The 22,360-nt window shown below is 42.3% G+C and overlaps 1 protein-coding gene across 1 annotated transcript in view; it reads left to right on the forward strand.

Moving 5' to 3' along the window:
* klhl14 (kelch-like family member 14) overlaps positions 1-22,360 on the forward strand; it is a 148,740-nt gene that overhangs the window by 100,350 nt on the left and 26,030 nt on the right. The window contains exons 3-5 of the mRNA XM_055634153.1: positions 2,363-2,452; positions 3,757-3,835; positions 19,018-19,208. Coding sequence (XP_055490128.1) covers positions 2,363-2,452; positions 3,757-3,835; positions 19,018-19,208 — 360 coding nt within the window. The remainder of the gene's footprint in view (positions 1-2,362; positions 2,453-3,756; positions 3,836-19,017; positions 19,209-22,360) is intronic.

Here is a 22,360-nt window from a genome sequence, read left to right on the forward strand (position 1 = left end):
GCTTCTTGTGGCCTCTGGTTGTATCTCCACAGACTGAAACAGTAGGTGCTGTGAACCAACCTGTTCTCTCTTTCCTAAGGTTGATTTTGCTGAACCAACCTGATCTCCTGGTGGCTCAGCACTTCAATTCCCCCTCCCATTCAGAATCCGACCTTTCTGTCCTGGGCCTCCTCCTTGGCCAGAGTGAGTCCCACCACAAATTGGAGGAGCAGCACCTCATATTTTGCTTGGGCAGTTTACACCCCAGCGGTTTGAACATTGACCTCCAATTTCAGGTAGTCCCTGCTTTCTCCCTCTTTCCCCTCCCCTTTCCAGCTCTCCCACAGCCCACTGTCTCTGCCTCTTCCTTTTTTCTTCCCGCCTCCACCACCCCCACATCAGTCTGAAGAAGGGTCTCGACCCGAAACGTCACCTATTCCTTCGCTCCATAGATGCTGCCTCACCCGCTGAGTTTCTCCAGCATTTTTATCTACCTTAGAAATAAACCCATGTATTTGGTTTACTTTTGCCTAATGGTCTTCTTAACCAATCATTTAAATCACTATTAGTGAGTGGTATAATGTACTCCAAGATCCGTATATTCATATATCTCATTTAGATTGCACTTCCAAATAATGTGACGTCCTTTATATTTTTGCCCAAAATGATCACCTCATCGTAAATTGAACAACTTCCTGCCAGGGTCTTCTAATAACAATGATAATGATGATAACAAAAGGTACTGGGAGCTTTCTTTAGAAGTTTTGTTGTTCCATTGCTTTAGCTTACAGAGAAATGCCAGAATTTAGTTGAGTTATTTATTTTCCAGTCTTTAAACTGTAAAAACTTCCCTGGCCACAGCATTAACCTCTTTATAGGTGTTGAGTGACCTGTATATTTACAGCCTTTGCAGGATTATTTTTTGGCACGGTGGCACAAACATAGAGTTGCTGCCTTACAGCGCCAGAGACCCCAGATTCGATCCTAACTCTGGGCGCTGTCTGTACGGAGATTGTACATTCTCTCTGTGACAGTTTGGGTTTTCTCCAGGTGCTTCGGCTGCCTCCCACACTCCAAAGAAATTCAGGTTTGTCGGTTAATTGGCTTGGGTAAAATTTTAAATAGTTCCTAGCGTGTAGGATAGTGCTAGTGTATGGTGCGGTCCTGGTCAGCGCGGACTTGATGGGCCGAAGGGCCAGTTTCCGTGCTGTATCTCTGAACTAAACTAAACGATATTTTTAATTCATGCAGTTCCTCAATCCATCAAACTAAACTAAGTCCCACTTAGGCGATTTTTTAGCAGACTGCCGGCGACTGTCAAGTTGCCGGCAGTCGCCTGAAAAACCGGCAACTGGAACGGCGACTGTCAGAGTGGAACACACACACACACACACAAACACATCGCTTCCTTCACCAGCCCGTTATGCAGGCGGGGGACAGGGCAAGCGGGGGGAGCGCTGTCTAATAAATTCACACAGAACAAAGCCAAAGTGAAACAGACACACATCGCGATGAACAGGAAGATTGGCGCTGTCAAAAGACAGCTAAAGCACAGTGCACAGTTCACAGTCCTTTAAAAGAGGGGGGGGGGGGGGGGGGGGGGGGGGGGAGGGGGGGAGAAAGAGTGGAGACAACTTTTAAGAAGCCAGAGATACACGGCTGTGAAGCTCTGCGGACATTTAACATTACCGGTCGGTTATCCTTGGTTCTGAAAGCTACTGCTTACCTTATTTTTTCCCAATGAGCCAATGAAATTCATCGGTCAGCACTGGCTGCAACCTATGAGAACCTCCAAAAACCTTTGACCTCCTGGCAACCCACTAGGACCTCCTGGCGACCCATCTACAGCTCGAGAATTCTCGCTACTCTCCATGGCAGCTTCATTCGAGTCGCCGCTAATTTTTCAACATGTGTTTGTGGCGACCAAAATGAGGCCACGACTAGTTCCCAGAATGCAGGAACTCCTCACGAACTACTCACGACCATGAAGGCAACTCCCCGGCAACCACCCCCGAAATGTGGCGACAATGTCTCCTGCAGTTGCCTAAAAAGTCGCCTAAGTGGGACAGGCCCATTCGGTAGTAATGTTTCTACGAACGTCATCCAAAATATGTTGCAAAACACAAAGTGCTGGAGGATCTCAGCGATGAGATATTGCCTGACCTGCTGAGTTCCTCCAGCACTTTGTATTTTGTTCAAGATTGGAGCAGTGGCACTCTCATTTGTATCCAAAATATTTCCCTTTTCTCTTTGTTTGAAAACACGATGCGACAATGCTGTGCCTTCAGTAAGTATGGCTAACTGATCATTGAAACTGATAAGAAACCTTTCCCATCATATAATGAGACCATGAAGTGAAGTTGATATTTCTTCTTTATTTCAGTAATGCCTTACAACAGTGCCCATCACTGTGTTGTGGAAGTAGAAAACTTCCTGTTTGTACTTGGAGGAGAAGACCAATGGAACCCAAATGGTAATTACAAACTGCATGGTTCTTCATACTTCACCTAAAGAATGTATGACCATTTTGTTTGATAATAAGAATAATTAAAGCTGCATTTATCTACCTGTTAATGTTAAATACAATCAGAAAAATTATAATCTGTGAGAAGAATAGGGCAAATTTTGACAACATCAAGGTATATTTACCTGCAGTCCATTAATTTATCCTCATATTATAACTTTTATTTTTATAACAGAATTTAAAGTGCTTGTGTTTTCTTTCTCTCCACCTGACAGGGCGAATAAAGTTCCCAGTTGTTGCAAATGCTCATGGAATCCATTGTTTGTTAACCTCACCAGTACTGCCTTACTTTGAAGTGCTGGTTTTAGGATTATGGAAGACTATAAGAATACATACAGGGTAGGACAAATTGTATAGGAAGGAACTGCAGATGCTGGTTTACACCGAAGATAGACACAGAATGCTCTTTGTACCCTTCCATATCTCTAGATTCCCTCTCCCCTGACTCCTAGTCCGAAGAAGGGTATTGACCCAAAACGTCACCCATTCCTTCTCTCCAGAGATGCTGCCTGCCCCGCTAAGTTATTCCAGCTTTTTGTGTCTAACCTGTTCACTGCCAATTTTTTTTTTTTTTTACTCGGGGGTGGCACTGAACAGGTTAAAGCTCACAGGTGCTTTATATAAAAGTACTTGTGAATACTAAAGAACATTTACTTTGTGGGTTGAGATTTGCAAGCTATCTCTGGTCACAATAAACCATGTCCTGAGAACTTGCTGAGTTAAAAGTCAAAGAAGTTTTAAACTTTCAGCATTTGGTCACAGAGTTACACAGCGGATGTGCAGAAGGTTGGTTGTCAATCATAAGCAGACACTAAGGTGAAATGGTTGCACTGTCCTTGTGCTTGCCTGACAACACAATACAACTTTAATCAATTGTGACTTAAGATATAAAAAAAATCAGCATTGAATCGCCTTCTAATTTAGAAAATAAAATCTTGTAGCCATAAATTAATTTGGAATGTAAAAAGGAGAGTGCATTTTATTTTGCTATCTGTTTACATGTTCATAACGCATTGTTAATGCGATAAATAAGACTGTTCAGTTATCAAGATCCAGAAACATTCTGTCATGCTTGGGACGGAATATTTTTTGACCTTTTTGCTAAGATTCAGATCAATAGGTCTTTGCTTTTCATTTGATGTGGATGTAACCGAAAATAAATATTTCACTTAAATTTCGACGAGAACTTTGGAAAATTATAATTTAGTTCTGGATCGTGTGTAATTCTCTGATTTCTTTTTTTTTTTGCACAGGGAAACATAGCACTAATTTTCTCAGCCGGTATGATCCTAGGTTTAACAGTTGGATACAACTTCCCCCTATGCAAGAAAGGTAAAACTTTATATTTAATGCTTTAATACACCTAGATTTGCAACATAAGTGGTAGAACTGAGAAATTGGATCCATTCGTGCCTGTTGATTTTGCATGAAATGCACATAAATCTATATAAACCAGTCAACCCCACTAGTGATCATTTCCAGTAGCATTGTGCCCATTGTGAAGTTGGACTGGGTACTTGAAAGTGGCATGGTGGCACAGCAGTAGAGTTGCTGCCTTACAGCAGAGACCCGGGTTCGATCCTGACTACTGGTGCAGTCTGTATGGAGTTTGTGCGTTCTCCCCATGACCTGCTTGGGCTTTCTGTGGCAACTCCGGATTCCTCCCACACTCCAAAGATGTACAGGTTTGTATGTTTATTGACTTGGTAAAATTGTAAATTGTCCTTAGTGTGTGTACGATAGTGTTAGTGTATGGGGATTGCTGGTTGGAATGGACTTGGTGGGCTGAAAGGACAATTACCATGCTGTATTTCTAAACTAAACTAAACTAAACTTCCTTGTGCTGCTTTTATTTGCAAGTCTGACAGTATTCCTAAGATAGTCACTATTCACAGAATGCCCAATTCCTTGCTCACTGAGTTTGATTGGAGCCCAGCAGCAGGTAGTCAGAGTGGAGCTATGGATGCATCACATGGTTAGTGGTGTTATTGCAATTTAAAGAGACATTCAGCCAACATTTGGGAGACCAAAAGGACACAACGTGCTGGAGTAACTCAGCAGGGCAGGCAGCATCCCTGGAGAGCATGGATAGGTGATGTTTTGGGTTTGGACCCTTCTTCTTGACCCAAAACGTCACCTATCCATGTTCTCTAGGGATGCTGCCTGGCCTGCTGAGTTACTCCAGAACCGTGTGACCATTTGTGTATTAACCAGCATCTGCTGTTCTTTGTTTCTACATTCAGCTGACCAGGCACTTTCAGAACTCACTGCAGTTTATTCGGACCCATTGAAAAGTCCTTAGAGAGTTTGCTCCAAATAACAGGGTGTATTTTCTCCAGCGTTTAACTGCTGAGATCTTATTCAATAGGAGCATAAACAGGAGTAGGGGTAAGCCAACTGGTTCCTTCAAACCTGCTCTGACATTCAATAAGATTATGACTGATCCAATCTTTGTCTCAATACCACTTTCACACTCTTTCCCCATATCCTTTTACTCCCTTGTGGTACAACCTGCACATTTAATGTATTCAACTCCTCTGCTCCACGCCAGTTTAGGATAGAAAACTCCAAAAATAACATAAACTTCAGAAAAAAATCCTCATCGTCATCTTAAATGGATGACCCTTAATTCCAAAGCTTTTCACTTTTATGGGCGACATGGTGGAGCAGTTGTAGAGTTGCTGCCTTACAGTGCCAGAGACCCAGGTTCGATCCTGACTATGGGTGCTGTCTGTATGGAGTTTGTACGCTCTCCCCATGACCTGCATGGGTTTTCTCTGGATGCTCCAGATTCCTCCCACTTTCCAAATACGTACAGGTTTGTGGGTTAATTGGCTTCAGTAAAGCATGTAAATTGTGCCAAGTGTGTAGGATCTTCTAAATGTGCGGGGATCACTGGTCGGCATGGACTCGATGGGCCGAATTGCCTTTTTCCGCGCTGTATCTAAACCCTAAACTCTTTGCACTTTAGGTCTTAATACTCCCACTGGAATTTGGAACAATTAACAGGAATAATACACAATCTCATTTCTTGCCATTGCTTTGCACTGAATTAATTTGGTGCAGTCACTCTCGTTAGGCAAACACGTAAGTATTTTCATTTTCGGAGTTCATATTCAGTTAACCATGGCTGTCCTATGAAATATAGTTCATATTGAGAATTATAAGTTTCAGAGCTCGAAACACTTGTAGAATCACCCAGCAATGGCAGAAGTAAAACCATCCGCAACTAACGCAAACAGCTGATAATCCTTTTGATGCAACCATTGAAGGCTCCTTCCTGTTATTGAAGACATGCTCCAATGTGTAAATTTAAGCAAAAGATTAAGCTAGAACATTGATCAGTGCAGGCATCACTAAACCAATGCAAAATGTTCAGTATCATGATCTATTTTTTCATGTACTTTTTTTTCACTTTAGTCTTTATTGCTTTTATGCATACACAAATAAAACACAAATATAACAACGAAACATACAACAATACAGTGAAACGTTCAACAGTGCAGCGGGGGGTTCAGTTTACAATTATTGCTGCAATATACAGAACTATTTTCTTATTAAAACATTTTCCAATAACTTACATTATTGTCAATAAAATTATACAGTGTTGATGTCTTTATTTCTATACCTAATCCATTTTTCCCATTTTCTGTTAAACTTGTCTTTTTTCACTCTTAGAGAATATGTCATTTTCTCCATCACAAATATTTCCTGTACTATGTCTAACCATTGTCTAAGTCTGGGTGTGTCCGCTGCAAGCCAGTTTCTTGTAATGGCCTTTCTGCCAGCTGTGAGTAGGATTTTAACCAAATATTGATCTTCCTTCAGCACCACTGTATTTATGTTACCCAGGTATAAAATGGAACACTTCTTGGAGACCTGCTTTAATACTGAATTCACTGTGCCCCAAAATGGTTCTATTTCACTTCTACCACTGGATTATTTTCTTCTAGTGCCTCCCGTTTTACTTTTTTATTCTAAAAATCTCTCAGTTGGAGGTATCTAAACAAGTCTTGGTTCCGAAGTGCAAATCTATCCTTCAAATCTTGAACAATTCTTGGGTCTCCATTATCAGTAACAGTACAAAATGCAGTCATTCCTTTTTTCATCCACTCTTTAAATGTTGAGTCATACATCCCTGGTTTAAATTGACAAATTCACTATCAAAAGCTATCCATCTTAATACTTTTTGTCCTTTATTCAGTTTAAGTTGTCTGGTAAGAGTAAACCAGGTTTCTAAAGTAAATATCATTATTGGATCGATTATACTCCTGATATGTCCAGGAAGCGCTTTTTCGCCCAAAAGTGTTTGGATGTGGAAGTCAGGGATATATGTCTCAGTCTCTTTCCACCTAGCTATATAGCTGTCCTCACACCATTAGTGGTCGAAGTTGGGCTGCATAGAAATATATCCTAAAATTTGGAAGTGCCATTCCACCTTTGTCCTTTCGTAACTGGAGTGTAGTGTATCGAACTCTGGCCTTCTTTCCTCCCCAAATAAATCTAAATATTAATTTATCCCATTCCGTGAATTGTTTTTAATGAAACCTCTATTGGCAGAGATTGAAACAAGTACAATAGCCTTGGCAAAATATTCATTTTCACCACATTTATCTTACTACTAAAATCCATTGGGTAGGTGGACCATCTTTCTATGTGATTATGTTATGTACTTCTAGTGATGTTGCATTTATCGCTGGTGGAACTCACAATATGAACAATGCTATGAAGTTGGTCCAAAGGTTCTTCACTTAGATACAGTACTATTGTTCAAGCTTTGATTCATATTTAGCTTTTCATTGGTTAAGTAGATATTACACTTTGTTCTCTGACAGATTAGTGGCAAAGTATTTTGACAGCCATGTTTCGTAATAGACACATACAAATATTGATGCTGAAAATAACAGCTCCAGAGGAGATTATTCAATTTGATTATGTCTATGACAAATGAATCCAAAACAATCTCTTTTCACTACCTTTTCCCCTATAGCCCAATAACTTACTCCAATTCAATTATTTATCCAATTATTCTCTCAGTGTAAAACTCCCCTTATCCCAATAACACTCGTGATCAAGAAATGTATCTTGCTCATTCCTTTCACTTTCAATGGAAAACAGGCGAGTCTCTTTTCATGGTCCTGTTTCCTGTATCAAAGTCCTTCATAATTAAATTAGTCCTGATATGCCCAACGTTTTATTAAAATATGTTTCCCAACCACTTCCTAATTGATCTATTTTGTACAGTTTCTATGTCTTATCTTTGCTAAATATGAATACAGCTCTCCAGCTATGGGCACAGTAAAATTTGATGTAACTTATTTCCTTAATTATTAATTACTCCCTTAATATTCTTGTCTCGTATTCCACGTCCCTCTTTATAAAATGTAAGATGTTTAGGAATTTTGTGGCTTCAACTACCAGCTTTTATCACCTCAAGAAATGACAGATTTCAACTCCTTGGTTTCTTTTTCATTGTGTCGTAGAGCCATGCAGTATGGAAACAGGCACTTCAGCCCAATTTGCCTATGCTGACTATGATGGCCCATCTAAGCCAGCCCAACCTGCCTGCATTTTGCCCATTATCCTTCTAAACCATTCCTATCCATATATCTGTCCAAATGAATTCACATCCTTTGGCATTGTTCCATTAATAATATAATTATATTCTCTTTTTGTTTCATTGAAAATCTAATTGAACTCCTGTATTTTTTCAAAAGGCAACATCTCCCATTTATCCAAATTAAATTACAAATATATATACCATGCTATTCCACTAATATGTTATTCTTCTCAAAACATCTAAATGCTCATCACTGTGTGTAAAATTCTGTATCCTTATAGTCTTGCTGCATTTCTAGTTTCTGTTCCCTTTAACCAAATTCAAATGATTTAGTGTTTCAGCACTACATACCACGAATGAGAATATATCAAGACAAGACAAGAGACAAGATACATTTATTGTCACATGCACCAATTGGTACAGTGAAATTTGTGGTCACCATAAAGCCATATGAATAAAAAAAAGAACACAAAACACAAACATCATGACACAGCGGAATCCAAGTTTCCCAGTGTGAGGGAAGGCACCGAAGTTCAGTCATCCTTCTCTGTTGTTCTATTATTCACCCGTGGTCGGGGCCTCCCGAGCCCTCACTGTCGCCGGGGGCTCGGGAGGCCCCGATGGGATAGCAGCACATTTGGAAAGTGGTGAAATCATTGGACAAAGTCAGCATGGATTTATGAAAGGTAAATCATGTCTGACGAATCTTATAGAATTTTTCGAAGGATGTAACTAGTAGAGTGGATAAGGGAGAACCAGTGGATATGTTATAGCTGGACTTTCAGAAGGCTTTCGACAAGGTCCCACAAAAGAGATTAGTATACAAACCTAAAGCACATGGTATTGGGGGTTCAGTATTGATGTGGATAGAGAACTGGCTGGCAGACAGGAAGCAAAGTGTAGGAGTAAATGGGTCCTTTTCAGAATGGCAGGCAGTGACTAGTGGGGTACCGCAAGGCTCAGTGCTGGGTCCCCAGCTATTTACAATATATATTAATGGTCTGGATGAGCGAATTGAATGCAACATCTCCAAGTTTGCGGATTACACGAAGCTGGGGGGCAGTGTTAGCTGTGAGGGGGATGCTAGGAGGCTGCAAGGTGACTTGGATAGGTTGAGTGAGTGGGCAAATGCATGGCAGATGCAGTATAATGTGGATAAATGTGAGGTTATCCACTTTGGTGGCAAAAACAGAAAAGTAGACTATTATCTGAATGGTGGTCGATTAGGAAAAGGGGAGATGCAACGAGACCTGGGTGTCATGGTACACCAGTCATTGAAAGTAGGAATGCAGGTGCAGCAGGCAGTGAAGAAAGCAAATGGTATGTTAGCATTCATAGCAAAAGGATTTGAGTATAAGACCAGGGAGGTTCTACTGCAGTTGTACAGGGTCTTGGTGAGACCACACCTGGAGTATTGCATACAGTTTTGGTCTCCTAATCTTAGGAAAGACATTCTTGCCATAGAGGGAGTACAGAGAAGGTTCACAAGACTGATTCCTGGGATGTCAGGACTTTCATATGAAGAAAGACTGGATAGACTCGGCTTGTACTCGCTGGAATTTAGAAGATTGAGGGGGGATCTTATAGAAACTTACAAAATTCTTAAGGGGTTGGACAGGCTAGATGCAGGAAGATTATTCCCGATGTTGGGGAAGTCCAGAACTAAGGGTCACAGTTTAAGGATAAGAGGGAAGTCTTTTAGGACCGAGATGAGAAAATCATTTTTTACACAGAGAGTGGTGAATCTGTGGAATTCTCTGCCACAGAAGGTAGTTGAAGCCAGTTCATTGGCTATATTTAAGAGGGGGTTAGATGTGGCCCTTGTGGCTAAAGGGATCAGGGGGTATGGAGAGAAGGCAGGTAGGGATGGGATACTGAGTTGGATGATCAGCCATGATCATATTGAATGGTGGTGCAGGCTCGAAGGGCCGAATGGCCTACTCCTCCACCTATTTTCTATGTTTCTATGTTTCTCCAAACAAATTATAAGCACTTTACATAACAGGCATTTAAAAAAATTCTTCAAAATTTCAATTAATTTTATAAAACATGATTTGCCTTTAACAATCATATTCTGGGTGTTCTTATAGATGCTTCTAATGTTATCAAAAATCGTAGCTTCCGATAATTTCCCTTGATTTAGCTTTTGTTTAACTGGATATGGACAGTGGTTACCCTTTGTTCCTATTGTAAATATTCAGACGTTGCCCTCCTGTCAAAAGCTACTGATTGTGGATGATCAGCCATATTCATATTGAATGGCGGTGCTGGCTCAAAGAGCCGAAAGGCCTACTCCTGCACCTATTGTCTATCGTCTATTGTTTATTAACATGCAGCAAAAATGGAAGTGTGTTGGTGGAAGATGGGTGAAAGGAACTGGCAGATTAGTTTGTGTAGAAAGGAACTGCAGATACTGGTTTACACCAAAGATAAACACAGTGTGCTTGTGTAACTCAAAGCAGAGTTACTCCAGCATTTTGTGTCTGCCTTTGGCAGATTGGTTTGGGTTGCACTGATTTGCTTATTTATTCCACTGCCTCAGTTCTCAGATATATTTTACAAAAACACATGTTCACTATGTATATAGAAGAAACAAGAATACGCCAACCATTGAAAATCAAAATTGCAGTGGTCACTTTGATCAGTAGATCCCTACTTGTATCTGACGATTACCAACTTCCCCTTAAATGTAAGTTCTTGAATTGAAAATGTATATAAGGTCCAAAAATGGACAGATATGAATATATAATGTATCTGTAGGACACCAATAGTTCAAGAAAATGCAATCTAACATTCATTGATTCGCACAAACAGATATCCACTCATGATATAACATATTTACATTTATATCGCTATTGAATTTTAAGCAGCAATACATTATAGTATGTAATATTTGTACTTCAAACTACACCAAACTATTCAGTTAAATACTAAACATATTAAATATGCAGTGTATTCCCATATTCAGAGCAGTATTGTTTAATTTTATTTCCAACGATTCAGTGTTACAAATCTAGTCTTTGTGATGGACGGGAAACTGATCTAACTCTTCATTGTCAGTCAGTCAGGAAACAGGAAACTAGTGTTGTACAATAGACATTGCTACGGCTGTCAGAGTGACACTTAGCAAATATCAACCTTTAACAGGAAACCTATATTCAAATAAAATGGGAGGAATTATCATTAGGACGGCTGCTAGTCAATAGTCAATTGTGATGATCTGTTTCAAAGTAGGTAAATCACCAATTCTGAATCTTAAAAGATTTTAACAATATTTATATATAATAAAAAAATATATAATGTAAACACACAGCAGGTCAGACATTTGTGGAAACAGAAAAAGAAATACCGTTTCAAATCCGAGACTCTTTGTTAGAACTGCTAAACAAGTTAGTATTTAGTTGCAGAGAAGGTGGGAAAGTTGTGAATAAAGAGATTTTCTCTAATCGCTTGAGACCAGATGAGTTAATGTGGTATTTAGCAGAGGTTAAAGCCAGGTCATTCATCTTTGCCTGTATTACGTGTTGCTAATAACAGGTGTACGTGACATGCCCAGCAGGCCAAGATAGACTGATGGAGAAAGAAAAACTGAACTAACATTACACATGGATGACAGGCAGAAAGATTGCTCACAAATACGTTTAGTTAAAGCACCCAGTTAACGTTGGCTACTTGCAAAAATGATCATAAGAAGTTGCAATGTTATCTTCACATAATGTCGAGTGTTACTCACATAGCACAATCCTTGCACCCTGTTTCCAGAGAATATTCATTTAAAACCCGACAATTTCATGTCACCAAGAGGAGTTAATGGTGCAAAGGATCTAAAAACTATTTAACGGGGTACTCAGAATCCACCAGATGAAAGGACATTCTTCATTCAGCACAGAAACAAGCCATTCATCCCAACGACTCTATGTCGACTCAAAAGCCTCCTCCCTTCTTTATCTAATCCTGTGAATATGTTCTTTAATGTCTTTTACACTCATGGTCATATCTAGTTTACTCTTAAACATATACATTCAATATACCTCAGTTAATTATATTAGCACATTCCATCTCCTGTTACTTGTTCATAAAAAGGGGTTGGATGTCACAATTTTTAAGGGGGGGGGGGAATTCCTGGGCAGTACAAGTGGCTGGCTATTTTAGGAGCTGATCTCCGATGCATTGTGTCCCAGTGTATATTTTGGAATATGAGCAATTTTGGTTACCGCCTGCACTGTACATGTGCCAAGCCACTTTGCTGCAACATGGTAGAAGTCCATTGTTCTTGACTGAATCAGGTGCACTGTAGAAAATATTCTGACTGGTTGCATCATGGCCTGGTATGGCAATTGCAATGCACCGGGTGCCAGAGGCTGCAGAAAGTAATGCATTCATCCCAAACCATCAGGTGTGAAGCTCTTCCTCCGAATTGAAAGCATCTATGTGAGATACTGCCTCAAGAAGGCACCATCACCATTTCTCATCAACTGGGCTGTGCCTCCCTTCTCGCTATTACCATCAGGGCTACTAACATTGGGTGAGAGTTGGCAGTGAGAAATTGCGAGAGACCAAGCCCGAGGGAGCATAGCGACCGGGGGAGGGTTTGGGAGGAGGGTCTCCCCCTCCCATTGGTACGGAACTTTTGCATTTTTCAGCTTGAAATTGTTCAAAAATGTGCATACTGTAGCGAGTCTTTTAACTTACACTTGAATGCAATATATATGCTTTAAATTGGATTAGCTATGAATAAGGTTAGACTAAATTACATTCCTAATTACATTCCACAGTAGAGCCCAGGCTCTGATCAACACGTGCAGCACATGAATGATCTTAGTATATTCATGTATGAAAATCAGATTATAATCAAACACTTGGCCCATGTTGACCAACCTGGGTCTCTCTGCACACCTGGTACTACTCCTGACCCTGACTCCAGTTGCATACCTTCTCTCATTCCTGATCCTGAGTCCAGCCTTACACCTGGCCCCCTATTCTACCCTGATCATAGCTGCTTACCTGCTTAGGTTTCCAGTGCTGAACACTCCCATTGTCCCAGCTTTGACTGCACACTAAGTACTATTCCAGACCTTGACTCTGGATGTACACTTGGCCTTGCTCCTAGCCCCTTTGCACTTACAATATATCTGGTCCACACATAAAGCCTCATATCTGACCCCCTTGACTTAACCTATTACGTTCAAGTTCACAGGTGCTTATCTAATGCAGTAATCTTTTATGGGGCACTACACAGATCAAATTATGTATAACAAAATTTTCTGCATCCATTGGCTTCCTTGTTATCTAACATGCTAGTTACTTTGTCAAAGAAGTCATCAATTGGTTGAACACAATTTCTCATCCATAAAATTACACTCACTCAGCTGTATAAGTATTCTGTTACCATTTCTTTCATTTTCGTAACAAACTGTCCTGAAGTCATTTTCACCCCCAATATTTTCAGTATTTTGCTGTCTTCCTCTCAGCTGGGACTTTTCCAAAATGCAAAGTCCATTAACTATATATTTAAGCAATATTATTCTATTTAATGTGATCTTGAGAGTACAAAATATTTTCTGTGGTATTCATAACACAACAATGATAAAAATGATCTTTGTTTTGATTGCACCTACCAACATACATTATTATATTACAGTTAATATGTACCGAGGGCAAATTTTTGTTCCAATGCTCCCCATTCCCAATTACTTTTACATTGAAGTGATTGAAATCCAAGTGAAGTTTAAATGGCATCATGAAAGTAAAACCTCAGGAATGGATGATATTCATTATGTGGTTCGTTGTAGTCAGTATCAGCACAATTGCTATATTAAACTTTGAATCTTCAGATGTCCTGGTTCAAGCTAAAACTAAAGACAAATAATAATCTCCTCACACATTCCCCTGCAAGTATCTCTGTCACTCCTTTAAAATATGCCCCTTCTTTGAACAAGCTCTTAAATCTCGCATCCAAATCAGTTTCCATCTGATTACACTCCTTGAGGATGTCCATCTACATATTCAATTAATAAAACAATGAGATTGGGGACATTTCTATTCAACCAGTCAAAGGAATTGGGGGGGGTGGGGGGGTGGGGGGGGGGGGGGGGTTATAAATAGTCAGTGAGGTAAAGAAACATAACAGTTGAGTGGCAAATGACAATAGTGCTTCCTTCCCAATATTTAACTGAAGGAAATCATGGGTTATCGGGGTTGTATGTTGTGACAGACAGCTTGACACCTTGCGTGTCATTTTAATATTACACTTGTCCCATCCCCCTGGGATGTCAGGACTTTCATATGATGAAAGACTGGATAGACTCGGCTTGTACTCGCTAGAATTTAGAAGATTGAGGTTGGGTGAGTGGGCAAATGCATGGCAGATGCAGTATAATGTGGATACACATGAGGTTATCCACTTTGGTGGCAAAAACAGAAATGTAGACTATTATCTGAATGGTGGCCGATTAGGAAAAGGGGAGATGCAACGAGACCTGGGTGTCATGGTACACCAGTCATTGAAAGTAGGAATGCAGGTGCAGAAGGCAGTGAAGAAAGCAAATGGTATGTTAGCATTCATAGCAAAAGGATTTGAGTATAAGACCAGGGAGGTTCTACTGCAGTTGTACAGGGTCTTGGTGAGACCCCACCTGGAGTATTGCGTACAGTTTTGGTCTCCTAATCTGAGGAAAGACATTCTTGCCATAAAGGGAGTACAAAGAAGGTTCACCAGACTGATTCCTGGGATGGCAGGACTTTCATATGAAGAAAGACTGGATAGACTCGGCTTCTATATACTGGAATTCAGAAGATTGAGGGGGGATCTTATAGAAACTTACAAAATTCTTAAGGGGTTGGACAGGCTAGATGCAGGAAGATTATTCCCGATGTTGGGGAAGTCCAGAACTAGGGGTCACAGTTTAAGGATAAGAGGGAAGTCTTTTAGGACCGAGATGAGAAAATCATTTTTTACACAGAGAGTGGTGAATCTGTGGAATTCTCTGCCACAGAAGGTAGTTGAGGCCAGTTCATTGGCTGTATTTAAGAGGGAGTTAGAAGTGGCCCTTGTGGCTAAAGGGATCAGGGGGTATGGAGAGAAGGCAGGGATGCGATACTGAGTTGGATGATCAGCCATGATCATATTGAATGGCGGTGCAGGCTCGAAGGGCCGAATGTCCTACTCCTGCACCTATTTTCTATGTTTCTATGTTTCTATATTCCGGATTAATAAATTAAGGTTTTGTCAACGAATTACAAATCAGGCTAATTACAAATTAGTAGCATTAGCCAACTCTGTAACATGAAGCGCTGAGCATTGGGATCCAGACATCACGGACAGCTGGCCTCAGTTCCTCGCTACATCTGGCAGTGTTCTCCGTCTGATTCAAGAGCCACGGAGCGTTTTTGAAAGTGGGGAGGCTGAGCGATCACTGATCACTGGCCTTGGGGGTAACTGATGAGGGAGCAACCGAGTGGGAGAGGGTTTGGAAGTAGGGTGTGTCCCCCCTCCCAGGATAGGTACTTTTTGAAATTTTATGTATTAAAATCATGTTTTAGTGCATTGTAGAAGTATGATTTCAATGGTTTTTGTTTGAAGTAGTTTTAAGAGATAACTTTTTAGGGGTAACTTTTCCACACAAAGGGTGGTGGGTGTATGTAACAAGCAGCCCGAGGAGGTAGTTGAGGCAGGGACCATCCCAACATTTAAGAAACAGTTAGACTGATACATGGATAGAACAGGTTTGGAGGTATGGACCAAAAGCAGGTAGTGTAGCTGGGACATGTTGGCGGGTGTGGGCAAGTTGCGCCGAAGGGCCTATTTTCACACTGATCACTCTATGACTCCATTGACTCTATGACTCCACCATGCATGAATGCTTCAAAATCAAGTAATCGAGTTTTATTGCCATGTATTCAAGCATAGAAACATAGAAAATAGGTGCAGGAATAGGCCATCGGCCCTTCGAGCCAGCACTGCCATTCAATATGATCATGGCTATTCATCTACAATCAGTACCTCTTTCCTGTTTTTTCCCCATATCCCTTGATTTTGTTAGCCCCAAGAACTAAATGTAACTCTCTCTTGAAAACATCCAGTGAATTGGCCTGCACTGCCTTCTGTGGCAGAGAATTCCACAGATTCACAACTCTCTGCGTGAAGAAAGTTTGTTCTCACCTCAGTCCTAACTGCCCCCCCCCCACCCTTTATTCGTAAACTGTGACCCCCTGGTTCTGAACTCCCCCAACATCGGGAACATTTTCCCTGTAGTTACAATAAGTGAAAATCTAGCAGGCAAGCAGGATGCTTTCTCCAACCACCCATATTTGAAGGCCACTATCTTCCACCGTTTCTACCCAGTGCTTGGTACTTACTTCCAGCAGCCACTGTTGTCTTCCAGGATGTACCGAGCCACAGCCTGATCCATGCCGGTCACCTGGGCGAATTTGGCACAGAGACTCTCACGGCAGTGGCGTAACGTTTCCGACGCCTCCGATGGCCCGGGACTCTTGCACTGAGGCTGCTCCATGGCCGGAGCTGCCGTGAGCGAATCGCCAGCCCTGCAAATACTTGCCAGCCCCGCTCCCCATAAGAAATTTGTGATCAGCGTGAGAATTTGGCAAAATGCGTGATTCTCACGCTCAATGCACGGGAGTTGGCCGCCCTGCCTCTCTAACCCCCTCTCTCTCCCCCCCTCTCTCTCTCCCCCCCTTCTCTCCACACCCTCCCTCTCTCCCCTCTCTCTCCTCTCTCTCCCCCAACCTCTTTCTCCCCCCCTCCCTCCCCTCTCTCTCCCCTCCCCTCCACCTCCCTCTCTCCCCTCTCCTCTCACCCCCCTCTCCTCTCTCACCCCCTCTTCTCTCCCTCCCCTCTCTCCTCTCACTCTCTCGCCTCTAGCCCCCCCTCTCCTGTCTCCACCTCTCTCTCTCTCACCTTCCATATCTCTTTTTCTCTCCCCCCTCTCCCACTCTCTCTCTCCCCCTCTCCCTCCCCCTCCCCATCTCGCCCTCCCACTTCACCACCCCCCCGCCTCTCCATTCTATACATCTCCCCTCTCCCCTCTCTCTTTCCCCTAACTCTCTCTCCTTTCCTCTCTCTCCCTCTCTCTCTCTCTCTCTCTCTCTCCCTCTCTCCCCCTCTCCCCCCCCCCCCCCTCTCTTCCCCATCACCCTCTCTATCTCTCCCTCTCCCTCTCGCTCTCTCTTCATGCACTCTCTCCCCTCACTCTCTCACCCTCCCCACTCTCTCTCTCTCTCTCTCTCTCTCTCTCCCCCTTCCTATCTGTCCCTCTCCATTTCTCCCTCTCACTCCCTCCCTCTCTCTGTCCCCCTCTCATTCCCTCTCTCTCTCCCTCTCTCTCTCTCCCCCCTCTCTTGCTCTTCTCCCCTCTCTCTCCCTATTACCCTCTCTCTTTCACCACTCTCTCTCTCTCCCTCTCTCTCTCTCTCACCCTCCCTCTCTGATTCTCTTCTACCCTTTACCACCCTCTCTTCCCTCTTTCTTTCCTCTCTCCTCTCCCCTTCTCCCACCTCACTCTCCCCTTTCTTTCCCCCCTCTCCCCCTCTCCCCTCTCTCCCCCCCCTCTCTCTCTCTCCCCTCTCTCCTCCTCTCTCTCTCCTCTCCACATTTATTTTCTTTCTCCTCTCTCCTTCCCCCCTCTCTCTCTCTCCTCTCACCCCCTCTCTATCCCCTCTGTCTCCCTGTTTCCTTCCCCTCTCTCTCTCTCCGCCTCCCTTTGAGAGTCTCTGTCCCTTCTGCACAGAGACTCTAACGGCAGCGGCGCAATGCTTCTGACGCCTCCGACGGCCCGGGACTCTTGCACTGAAGCTGCTCCATGGCCGGAGCTGCAGTGAGCAACACGCCAGCCCCGCAAACACTCGCCAGCCCTAGCTCCCCGCATCCGTCCTCGCCGCTGTTTCTGCTTCCATCCCTCGCTCAGCCCCGGCTCTCTAACACCCGCGGCCCATGCAGTTTATCTGAGTTTTGACATTTTCGTTGATCACAGAATTTCTCACAACAGAGCGTGAGAATTTGTTCAAATGCATGATTCTCACGCTCAAAGCGTGAGAGTTGGCAGCCCTGTTACCATTGACAGAAGCTATGAAAACCTGAGGTTGCACACCTCTGGGTTCAGGAGCAGCTACTTTCCTGCAGTCATCGGGTCTTTGAACTGACCCGCGCAACCTTAATGTGTTGGAAAGAACTGCAGATGCTGGTTTAAATCGAAGGTATTCAGTCTGATTCAGTCCGCAGAAGGGTCTCGACCCAAAATATCACCCATTCCTTCTCTCCAGAGATGCTACATGTCCCTCCAAGTTACTCCAGCATTTTATGTTTACCCGCAAAACAGAATACCAGGGACCACCACCAAGGATGTAGTGCGCTACCATGGACTTATTTTCCTAATTGTGTTTTGCACTAATGTATCTGTTTTTCTTCTTTTACTATCATGCAGAATCAATGTATAATTTATGTATGATTATGTTTTTGTGAGTTGTCTGAGCCTATGTTCCTGCATTGCCGTTCCAAGCAAGGCTTTCATTGTACCATTACCTCACCGTGCTTATGCATATAACAATAAACTGAACTTGACAAAAATGGCAAATATCAAGGTATTTTTATGCCGCTCACAGTACAAATTATCTCACAAACATAACATAAAACATTGACTTCTTTTGTTTCTTCACTTGATGTTACTCTGATCTGAATTCTTGCGGACATTGAAGTAATTCTGCTTATGTGAAATCTGCTTATGTGGTCTTCAGTGGAATGATCCTTTTAAGAACCCATAAAGGACAGCTATCTGGCGCACTCTTCTGGCCTTCCGACTGAACTATCAATGTGCAGCATTGCCAACGAGCAGGATGTGGAATTCACAGCCAAGTCTGCAAATAACGATGTCAAGTTTAAAATAAATCTCTTTTAACGTTTGAACGAACTGTTTAATAATCTAACCTTATCTTGTTGCAGGCGAGCCAGTTTCTACGCCTGTCTTCTGGATAAACATTTGTATGTGATCGGTGGAAGGAATGAGAGTGGTTATTTGTCAAGCGTTGAATGCTACAATCTGGAAACCAATGAGTGGTGTTACCTGTCCTCCTTGCCACAGCCTCTGGCAGCTCACGCCGGTGCCATGCACAATGGAAAGATTTACATATCAGGTAACTTCATACTATATCTAATTTTCCCTTAAACATTTAAATTCAATGCACTTACAGGAACAGTTGCAGTTTGGTTCATCGTCACGTGTACTGAGGTACAGTGAAAAGCTTTAGACAGAGTTGATGTGGACCAGCTTTTCCCTTTGAGAATAGGGAAGATTCAAACAAGAGGACATGACTTCATAATTAAGGGACAGAAGTTTAGGGGTAGCATGAGGGGGAACTTCTTTACTCAGAGAGTGGTAGCGGTGTGGAATGAGCTTCCAGTGGAAGTGGTGGAGGCAGGTTCGTTGGTATCAATTAAAAATAAATTGGATAGGCATATGGATGAGAAGGGAATGGAGGGTTATGGTATGAGTGCAGGCAGGTGGGACTAAGGGCAAAAAGTTGTTCGGCACGGACTTGTAGGGTCGAGATGGCCTGTTTCCGTGCTGTAATTGTTATACGGTTATATGCGGTCAGCAGGAAAACAACACATAATTACAATCGAGCCGTTTACAGTGTATCGATACATGATAAGGGAATAAGGGAATATAGTGTAAAGTATCGCCAGAAAAGTATGATCAAGGATAGTCCGATGGTCACCCAAGAGTTAGATAGTAGTTATGGTGTGTAGTTTCTGGGCAAAAAATATTTTCCAGACATTCCTGTTTAACAATATTAGCCACAGGTATGGTAGACAGCACTGCTCTCTGGTTGTGGAACAATGATTCAGTTGCCTCCGCTATTTACATTAGTACACTCCATCTCCTGTTACTTGCTCAGAAAATGTGACTGGCTGCAACTACAATTATCAATAAAGTTAACGAGTTTCCTTCCGATTCATATTTAAATGAAGAAATTATGGAAGAGCGAAATCTTGGGGCGGCACGGTGGCGCAGCGGTATAGTTTCTGCCTTACAGCACCAGAAACCCGCATTGAATCCTGACTACAGGTGCTGACTGTACGGTGTATGTTTGTGACCGCGTGGGTTTTCTTCGGGAGCTCCTGTTTCCTCCCACACTCCAAAGACGTATGCGTTTGTAGGTTAATTGGCTTGGTAAAATTGTAAATTGTCCCTAGTGTGTGTAGGATAGTTTGAGAGTGCGAGGATCGATGGTCGGTGCAGACGCAGTGGGCCGAAGGGCCTGTTTACATGCTGTATCTCTAAACTAAACTAATCTAAAACTAAACAGTGATTGGTCCTATTTTATTGTTTTTAATATTTTCTCATATTGGTTTAATCTAACTTGATCTGTTTAAAAGATGGTTTCAAGTTTCACACAGTATGACTTTGCACTTTTAAAGCTCGTCTATTTATATTTATGTTCTTTTTTCTTCCATGCAATCCTATCCATTATTTAATTTTACTTTGTTCCTAGAAAGACAATTCTAATTCTACTTTTCTACTATAAAAACTGAGAAAGTAATTAAATTGAATTTTTTCCTACAACCTTTTCCTGGTAGCTCAGCTGAAATGGGAACTCGATATAAGGAATAGCAATGGTCTAGATAATTCCTGACATCAATCTCTAATCCAGCCACCTGTGGCTAGAATTGTTAAACAGGAAAATATTTTTTTCCCCCAAAAACTAGACACCGTGTGACAATCAATCTTATACAGAAATAAGCCTGATTGAGAAATCAAACTTCAATTACTACTGGAAATGAGAAGAGTTTCTTCATGTCCTTAAGTTTATAAGTTCTAGGAGCAGAATTAGGCCATCCGGCCCATCAGGTCTAGACTGCCAATCAATCGTGGTTTATCTATCTTTCCCTCTCAACCCCATTCTTCTGCCTTCTCCCCATAATCCCTGATATCCTTACTAATTAAGAATCTGTCAATCTTTGCCTTAAAAATATCCATTAACTTGGTTTTCACCATCCTCCATCAGTGAAAATATATAATGAACCAGACCAAGTGGGACCCGTTGGGTCCCATGTACACACGGGAGGGTTGGTCCCCCGACGCAATATTCCACCTCTCCACCAATTCAAATATTGGTGGCCAGTGTGTGGGGGCTTTCTGGAGTGCTGGTATGGGTTCTTGGGGTGGCAGCTCAGTCCCTCAAGCCTGATCTGCTGGCAGCTAACTCACAGCTGGTGGGCTGGCAGTTGACTCATGACAATTCCTTGAAATTCCATTTCAAGCAGGGTGCAAGGCCACCAAATTCAAATCCAGTTTCTTACCACAAGCAGGGTGCAAGGCCACCAATTCAAGTGCAGTTTCTTACCACTATGAGCAGGGTGCAAGGCCACCAAATTCAAGTGCAGTTTCCAACCACTTCAAGCAGGATCCATGGCCACCAAATTCAAGTGCAGTTTCATACCACTTTCAGCAGGGTGCAAGGCCACCAAATTCAAGTGCAGTTTCATTTCTCTTCAAGCAGGGTCGAAGGCCACCAAATTCCAATGCAGCTTCATACCATTTCATGCAGGGTGAAACCACCATAAAACCACACAAAACACCAAACTCACAGTTCAGTCGACATTCAGTCTGTTCAGTTGATTCACAGCTCAGAGTCATGACCTCTCCCTCCTCCATCATGCAGAGACTGAGCCACACCCACACTTCCGGGTTTTATAACCCCTCCCTCTCCCACCGGAAAAGGTGTGGCTTTCAGGGCGTGATTGACAGGAGAGAGATTCTCAACATTTTTAAAACACTAATAACACTTTTATTTTTCATTGACGGGAAGAATTCTCTGCACCTGCTCAGCGGAGGGGGAACTGAGTAAGATGGCCAAAAATCACAGCCGTAAGTGGTAGCATTTTATCTTAAATCAATATACAGTGCAAACAGGAAATAAGTGCATTTGCAGTCGTGCCTTTTAACTTCAAGCCAAAGCACCCAAGCGGCCATTTGCTGTAAGTAGTGCTTTTCAATTTCAACCAAAGCACCCAAGCCACCATTTGCAGTAAGTAGTGCCTTTCAACTTCAAGCCAAAGCACCCAAGCCATCATTTGCAGTAAGTAGTGCCTTTCAACTTCATGCTACCATTTGCAGTATGTAGTGCCTTTCAACTTCAAGCCAAAGCACCCAAGCTACCATTTGCAGTAAGTATTGCCTTTCAACTTCAAGCCAAAGCACCCAAGCCACCATTTGCAGTAAGTAGTGCCTATCAACTTCAAGCCAAATCACCTGCCACCATTTGCAGTAATTAGTGCTGTT

The sequence above is a fragment of the Leucoraja erinacea genome, chromosome 4 (assembly GCF_028641065.1).
Source record: "Leucoraja erinacea ecotype New England chromosome 4, Leri_hhj_1, whole genome shotgun sequence".
NCBI lineage: Eukaryota > Metazoa > Chordata > Chondrichthyes > Rajiformes > Rajidae > Leucoraja > Leucoraja erinaceus.